Below are 7650 nucleotides of genomic sequence, written 5' to 3'. Positions count from 1 at the left end.
ACTCGGTACTCGTTTCCTTGTTCTTCCTACCACGTCATGTTTCCCGCTGCACACAATTGTGACTCTTGGTCTTTGTAGGAAAGCACAGAAACTGTTTTAAAAGATTCATTTGTTTAATTGGATGTATGTGAGTGCTCTGTTTGCATCAGATCCCGCCTGTCATAATGGGATGGCTGTGAGCCACCATGTGGTTGCTGGGAATTGAACTCAGGACCTCTGGAAGAGCAGCCAGTGCTCTTAACCACTGAGCCACCTCTCCAGCCCTGAACATAAACTTTCTGTTGTTGGATTTTTGTTTGTTTGTTTGTTTTTGTTTTTGAGACAGAGTCTCACTAGGTAGCCCGGCTGGCCTGGTATTCTAGGTAGACCAGGCTGCCCGTGAACTCACAGAGATCAGTGTGCCTCTGCCTCCTGAGCCCTTGGGATTGAAGGCGTGTGCCGCCACCACGCTCGGCAGGTGAGCTTTCTGAAGAAGTTAATTTTACATCTAAGTCTGCTCTGTTTACTTTGTGTTCGGAGACGGCGGCACACCCCTGCCTCAGCCCTCCAAGAGCCGGGGTGACAGCTGAAAGCACCATATACGTGGCCAGAGTTAACTCACGCTCACGCCGCCTCACTACCGCTTCCTAGTCAGGGTGGTTACGCCGTTTCCCATCTAAGCACGTTTGAGTAAAAAAGGCAAAGGGGTGATTTCTCAGTGCTAAATAAATACACACAGCATGAGTGCCCCTTGGGGCAAAACTGGAAGGATCGCTGTGTGAGAGATGACGCCGGGGAAGCCCCGAGGCCCCCGCCATGGCAGCTGCTATCGTTACGACTGTTACTGACATTACCTTTAAGGGGTCCAGTTGAAAATTAACATTGAGTCATCCTGAAATCTAAATATATGTGTATACATGAATGGTGCACATTCACACACACATCACACACACACATCACACACACACACACACACACATATAAGCCAGCTTTTGAGGAAGGGCTCATTATAGAAAAACCAGATGAAAAAAGATACTAAGCTTCTCAATTCTTTGCAAAAGGCCAGGAATCCTTTCAGTTATGGAAATCTCAGAGAAGTTTCTGGAAGGCCCTGAAGGGAAAGAGGTCAGTGATTTCTCTAGTTCTAGTGAGGAATCCCCGAAACTGAGGGTATGCGACCAGTTGAAAAAGGGGTAGGAAAGAGGGGTGGAGAAGAGGGACATTCTGCTCAGGGTCATTCCTGATCTGAGATATCTGAGGTTCTAAGAATTACTGTAACAGTTCCTGGAACAGTCTGGACCGGCCTCCGGGGCAGAGGCTGTGCCAGAGACGGTTGAGGCAAAGGGCTTTCAATCAGAGGCCAAGGTTAGGTGGTAGTGTGTGCGTCTCCTAAGAAGCAGATGCTAAAAGGCCCAGCAGCTAGGGCCGGCCGTGAAAGCCGGGGACAGGGTGCTCCTGACCTTCATTTTCTCTCTGACAGAGGGAGGCTGCACCCTGATGGGGTGTGGAAATGCATCCTTAGGAGAGCTACAGTCTCGTTCCCAGGCCCCTGTGCTTCTTAGGTATACCACGAAAGGGGGACAGGTTGGACAGGCCTGAGCTTATAGTCTCACGTGCTCACTGGTTAAGGCGGTGTCATGAGGCACAGCTTAACTTACTGCGTATAGTGTAGTGTGCCCTTGTGAAGCGGAGTTTCTCCCAGCCCTGTCAGATTCCTGTTTGGAAAAACGGGAGCACCAGCAGTACGTCCCAGGGGGATACATAAGGATTAGATGAAGCATTGCAGGGCGGGTGCCAGTGGTGGGCTGCCTTCTTAGCATGTAGCCCTGCATTTGATGTCCCCCAGGATGCAAACCCTACAAATAACCCAAACCTGCCCTAGGGCAGCAGCTGGAAACATGGGAGCTGCTGCTATGGTTTCCGGAGCCGACACCCCCATTGTACCGCTGCAAGCCCACTGCCCAGAGGGCCTGCTGCCAGCTGTGTTCTGGGTTCTAGAGCTGACAGTGGTACCTTGTGTCCTTCTTTACAGACTCTGTGCTTTGGTCCTGCCCTGGTAAAATGACAGGCAACTAGCAAATGTCAAAACGATGAATAATTTTGTCTAAGTATGGTGGCATATACTTGTTTGTTTGTTTGTTTGAGACAGGATTTCTCTGTGTGGCCTCGGCTGTCCTGGACTTGCTTTTGTAGAGCAGGCTGGCCTCTTCTACACAGAGATCTGTCTACCTCTGCCTCCCTGAGTGCTGGGATCACAGGCGTGTGCCGCTGCGCCCGGTGGTGGCATATTCTTTTAATCCCAGTACTTGAGAGAGGCAGGGGCAGGCAGATCTCTACAAATTCATGCCTGACTGGTCTATGTAATTCCAATACATCCAAGGCTACATAGTGAGATCCAATCTAAAAAACAAAACAACGAAAAAACCAAACCCACCCATCACCCCCACAACAACGGACGATTTTCACAGACAGAGAAGCCGTGGGAGATTGGAAAGAACCACTTGCCGAAACATCTGGCAGCCTGTTAGGCTGGCATGGCGTCCCAGAGACACCTAACAGACACCGGGAAGATGCTGAAGACACGGCTTTTGACTCGGCCTTGCAAGCTGGACGACATCACAGGCATCCTGGACAGAAAGGGTGAGAAGCTGCTTCCAGAGCAGGTGGTTGGTTGGTGTCAGGCTTCAGTCCACCCTTCAAGGGAGCCAGTCTGTCCCTCACAGCAGTAAAGGAACCAGGTCCTCCTGAGAGCACTGAGGGGGGACCAGGGACTTTTTTTTTTCTTTTCTTTTAGGATGTCGCTATGGAGTCCTGACTGGCCTGGAATTCACTATGTAGACCAGGCTGGCCTCAAACCCATAAATCTCTGCCTGCCTCTGTCTTCCGAGTGCTGGGACTAAAGATGTGTGCCACCATGCCCAGCCAGGCCAGAAGTTTTTTGTGGGTTTTTTTTTTTTTTTTTTTTTAATTTTAATGTACCCAGCTGTACAGAAGGTAGCTGGATATGGTCCCTGAGAGTTCTAGCTGGGTCACAGCCTGCTGTGATGTTATTGAGTCTGTAGGTGCCCTAGGCCCTGGCCCTACCTAAGTACAATGAGCTCTAAGCTCTACAAGTACAGTTTATGTGGAGAAGGAGCCAAAGGCTCAGCCCAGGCCCGGAGCCAGGGCTCTTCCCTTCCACTCCGGCTGGGTCTGAGTGTGAGTAATATTTCTTGCTCATTTCTCCCAGTTCTGCCTCTCCTTCCTCTATTAAAACTCCGCCCTCACCTACGCTTGGGTTAGCACATGGCTGGGCAGCCAAGTATGTCATTCCCAGCCTCTCTTCAAACTGGTATAGTGTGCGACTAAGCTGTGAGCAGGTGCCGCGTGTCCTACACGCAAATGGTATCCTTATAAATGAATAGGTTAAGTGGGAGTGCTGGCAAAGGCCCAGAAGAAACCCAGCCTCAGGACCAGGAGTTGGAGCCCAGCCTTGCTAGCGTGGAATTGTATCTTAGGAATGTTTTCTCGTGGAGCTCTTATGTGTGAGAGAAAAGAGCTTTCTATCTTATTTTGACTGCGTGTCAGTCACTACAGCAGCCCAAACTCAGAGCTCAGTCAACTATCCACTGGGTTTCAACCGTCTTCTCGTTTGCTCCATATACTCTCCTGGAATTCTGGTCCCGAGACCCACCATGCTCCAGGGGAACCTTCTCCCCAGACGACACAAGCACCCTGTCCTGGAAGCCAGCCTATTATTCCATGCTTGGATTCGAGACCTCAGTCACTTAAAACAAATTCTCCTCATATCTGAAATGTCAGAGCAGGGCTCGGTGGCACAGGCCTGTGATCCCAGCACTCTGGGAGGCAGAGGCAAGGCTGATCTTTGTGATTTCGAGGCCAGCCTGGTCTACTAGGACAACTAAGGCGACACAGAAAAACAAAATAAATAAACAGATATCAGATTGTGAGGTTGCTTGTTTTTTTTAGGTGCTGGCCGGCTTGCCTCTGGGGCGGCATTGCAAAGAAACAAAGCAATTTCCTCAGAAGAGACCATAGAAACAGGCACCCAAAGCATATGCGTACATAGCAAGAGGGCAACACTACCAGAGGACCGCCCACAGCCTCCAGTCCTGCATACCGAGGAAGCTCTCATTCTAGATGCCTTCTCCCAAGAGAGAGACACCACGCACACAGCCAGACACGGCACACCCAAACACAACAAAGACAGCACAGGACACGCGCGGAAACTGCCACTGCTGTACTGTTTATTGTCACTGCCTGTCTGGGGCATCCGGTTTCTTCCACAGTTCTTTCTTGGGAGCGCCTTCCTAGCCCTACCCACCTACCCCTTGCTTTTTGCTCCCATCTTGCGCTTTTGCCGGGTCTGGAAGGACTTTTTCAGTATTCCCCCTCCAGAACCTCCCTTAGGTGGGAGAGAGTCAAGCACAAGCAAAGGTCCTGCCTACAGCTGCTAATTTCTCCAAGGTCCTGTTATCCATCCATTGTTGGGCGTGGTGTCCTGTATCCTTTGCTGGGTGTGTTGTCCGTGGTCTGGCCTCATCTGTAGAGAGGGAAAGCAGGCGGTGAAAGGGACAGAGACCTAAGTTTGAAGTTCAGCTTTCCTACTCATTTTTTTTTTTTCTCTAACCTTAGAGAGGTACTGGCCTCACTTTCCCTTTCTGTAAACCGAATTTCCTCTCAACTGGAAAGGCTCTATGGGAAACTTTTTTTGTGTGTGTGGTGGTGGTGGTGGGGGCTCAGGTCCCAGGGAACTCAGTCAAATACGGGTCTCATTTTACTCCAGATGTAGATGGCGACAGTGTTTTTCCATTTTTTGAAAGGTGATTATGTGTGCACATACGTAGTCTCACGGGCATGTGCCACTGTGAGCATGTGGAGGTCAGGGGCTGTGGGGGGCACAAAGGTCCTTGTACTCTCAGAGAAGCACTAGGAGAACCAGAAACGTTAACCACGCAGGCATGTCTCCTCAGTGGAGGAGAGAAAAATCAAAAACCTGCCTTCCATCCAGCAAGCTGAGAGTGGATTTTGTTAGCGACCCAGTGGCCTTTCTGCTATGTGGGGAAGGCAGCCCTCACCCACCTTTTTGCTGTATAGCTCACCCAAAAACCCCAGAATGATGATCCCAAATTCTACACCTCTCCAAACTGTTACCCATCTGTCCTGTGGACTTGACGGCCAGCTGACCTCTGCATGTGGTCAGAGACCAAAACAGACTCAAGGCCTTTTAGCTCTGAGCCCACCCTCACGGTCACATGTACTCTGTAAAAAAAGAGTCTGTGTAGACACACCTTAAGCTTTATTGCATACCTAAAACTGGGTAATTGTTGCCTGGAAACCTCTTCCCAATTCTACTGTGTTTTAAATATGCTGACAGTGAACTACCCGGCGTCAGCCTTCTCTAAAGCCTGATCTGAATTGACGGAAGCTGATCTGCACGGGGTTCCACACTGTCGTATTTTCCCCGCCCTGATGCCTGCAAGGTGTCCCCTCAAGAAAACAACTTGAACCCGTTCCTCCCCCCTTTCATCACCTGGGTCCCAGATGCTTTGTGGCAAGTGCCTTCACCTGCTGAGCCATTTCACCCTCTGGGACCAACTTTTGACTCCCCACCTGGTTGCACACTCAGGCCGCTAAGCGAAGCTACCTTTACCTGCTCGCTGGCTCTGGGCGCCTCACCTGCAGCTCTGCCTCAGCGCCAGGCCTTTTTCCTCTCGGAGTTCTGGAACTTGGTCAGCAGCTTCCTCTCATGCCCGCCGGGGCTAGGACGGTTGGTGTTGGCGGCAGCTTCTCTCTTGGTTCGACCTTTCCGACCTCCCCCGGCTGGTGGAGCAGGAGGGAGAAGGGACAGGGGCAGAGGAGAGATGTGAGGTTCAGAGGGCAGGCCAACGGCCAGGAGCACAGAGGTGGGAAGGGCAGAATGGCCAGAGGGTGGTGGTCGCTGTGTGACCTGGACACACTGCCCCCTGGCTGTTTACTCGTGTGGAGAATGAGGGAGGCTCAGATGTGACCAAGGAGCTGCCAAGCAGGTCTTACCGACGCAGGGGTGGGCCAGACTGTACTGGTCATACTCATCCAGGACGCTATCTTCGTCCTCTGGGTTAAGAGGTGGCCGGGAGGGGCTGGCTGGTGGTGGCAAGGTGGCCATTATGCCTGGTCTGCTCTCTCCAGGGCCTTGACTGCGTCTTGGTTCCTGCAGATCTGCCTCTCCCGGTTCCCTCACCCCTCTTTATAATGCTGTCTCCTCCTCAGACCACAGGCTGGCTCCCGCCTTCCAAGCCCTGTCTGATGCAATCTGGCCTTTTCCGAGAACTGGGCCCACACACACCAGCCCTGAGCAGAGAGGCACACCCTCCCCTACCTCCTCCCTCATAAGGCTCACCCTCACCCGCCTGTGTTTTTCCACGTGGAAAACTTCTGTCTCCGGCGGAGGAGGGAGCAGGCAGGATCTGGGCATAAACAATCTTTGGGAAGTTGGCCAGGGAGAGCAGAGGGCCTCAGATAGGCCATTCCTCTTGGCCACCAGCCCCTCCTGGGCCTGGGCCATAGCCACACATTACCCCCTCCACTCCCCGACACACTCTCAGCCCTGGTTCACACTCAGGACTTGGTAGCAGCATACATAGTGAAAAAGGAGAGAGGAGGGGACACAGACACACTCCATGCTAGGTCAGCAGTTCCCATCCTTCTATTTTTAGCAAGTCCCTTACTCTACTTCAATAGAGTCTCCAGGGACTTCTGCCTCATCCAAGATGGAGGCTGGCTACCTGGTAGAGACAGCAAGTACCCTGCATTCAACACTCTGCCCCCTGATCCACCTCCCTCTGCCCTTCCTTCTGACAGAGTCTTCCTGTGGAGCCCAGATGGGTCCTCCAAACTGCAATTCTCCTGCCTCATCATCCCAAACGCTGGGATTGCAAACTCAACAAGTCAGCTCAGATCCAGTGTCTCCTGTGTGACTTCGGATGCGTGTTCTCCCTCTCTGATGGCTTCTGTTTCCTCCTTTAACAGAGGATAACACTAACTTCCTCCATGGGTGAGAGGCCAACAGTGACATAAATGCCTGGAAAGGCCCTGGCAACCCTGGCAACAGTGTAAGGAGGTGTCCCAATTGCCCATGGCTTCCCAAAGAGTGCCCTCATTTCGACAAAAAGAAGAGTGGAAAAAGAGGAATTAGGAATAAAATTGTAGGCTGGCAGGACAGTTCAGTGGGTAAGGAAGGCATGGACTTGCCTGACCACCTGAGCTCAGTGGTCCTCAGGACCCATAACTTGTCCCCTGACCTTCACAAGCTGCCCCCCCCACACTAAATATAACTTTTAAAATTTAATAAAATACTGTATCGATGTGCATAATAAATAAACAGGTCTCTGTGCCCCTCCCCCACCCCTTTTGTTTGAGTCTCACTTTGTAGCTGTGGCTGGCTCAGAACTCCACCTGTAGACCAGCCCTGTGTAGAACCTGGAGATCGGACAGCCTCTACCTCCTGAGTGCTGGGATTAAAGGCATACCTCACCACACCCAGCCAGTATGAATTCAACTATGAATTAAACATTACAATTTTAATTTTTCCAGTCCATACCGGCCTCCCCTGTGTTAGGATTACAGACGGGCACATGCCATATCACCAAGCTTAGACCTTTTTTTTTTTTTTTTTTTTAAGACTAGCTT

The 7650-nt window shown here is 51.3% G+C and overlaps 1 protein-coding gene across 2 annotated transcripts; it reads right to left on the bottom strand.

Annotated features, from left to right (window-relative positions):
• Positions 1–4204: 4204 nt before the first annotated feature.
• Positions 4205–6275, bottom strand: Nupr1 (nuclear protein 1, transcriptional regulator). 2 transcript variants are annotated; one of them, XM_021635825.2, is made up of 3 exons: positions 6016–6275; positions 5633–5802; positions 4205–4522 (listed from the first exon to the last, which is right to left on the bottom strand). In XM_021635825.2, the coding sequence occupies exons 1-2, from the start codon at positions 6125–6127 to the stop codon at positions 5672–5674; spliced, it is 243 nt and encodes an 80-aa protein (XP_021491500.1). In that variant the 5' UTR covers positions 6128–6275; the 3' UTR covers positions 4205–4522; positions 5633–5671. The 2 variants fall into 2 exon arrangements, with proteins under 2 accessions (XP_021491500.1, XP_021491499.1); XM_021635824.2 differs by having other exon boundaries at positions 5659–5802; positions 6016–6263.
• Positions 6276–7650: the final 1375 nt, after the last annotated feature.

The sequence above is a fragment of the Meriones unguiculatus genome, chromosome 14 (genome assembly GCF_030254825.1).
Source record: "Meriones unguiculatus strain TT.TT164.6M chromosome 14, Bangor_MerUng_6.1, whole genome shotgun sequence".
NCBI lineage: Eukaryota > Metazoa > Chordata > Mammalia > Rodentia > Muridae > Meriones > Meriones unguiculatus.
The sequence above is the reverse complement of the archived record's forward strand: the minus strand, read 5'-3'. Positions and strand labels throughout refer to the sequence as shown.

Coding starts and splice junctions, on each gene's coding strand:
- Nupr1 (XM_021635825.2), bottom strand. CDS start 6,127: ATGGCCACCTTGCCACCACCAGCCAGCCCCTCCCGGCCACCTCTTAAC. Junction 5,803..6,015: donor TCTGGCCCACCCCTGCGTCG/GTAAGACCTGCT, acceptor CTGCTCCACCAG/CCGGGGGAGGTCGGAAAGGT.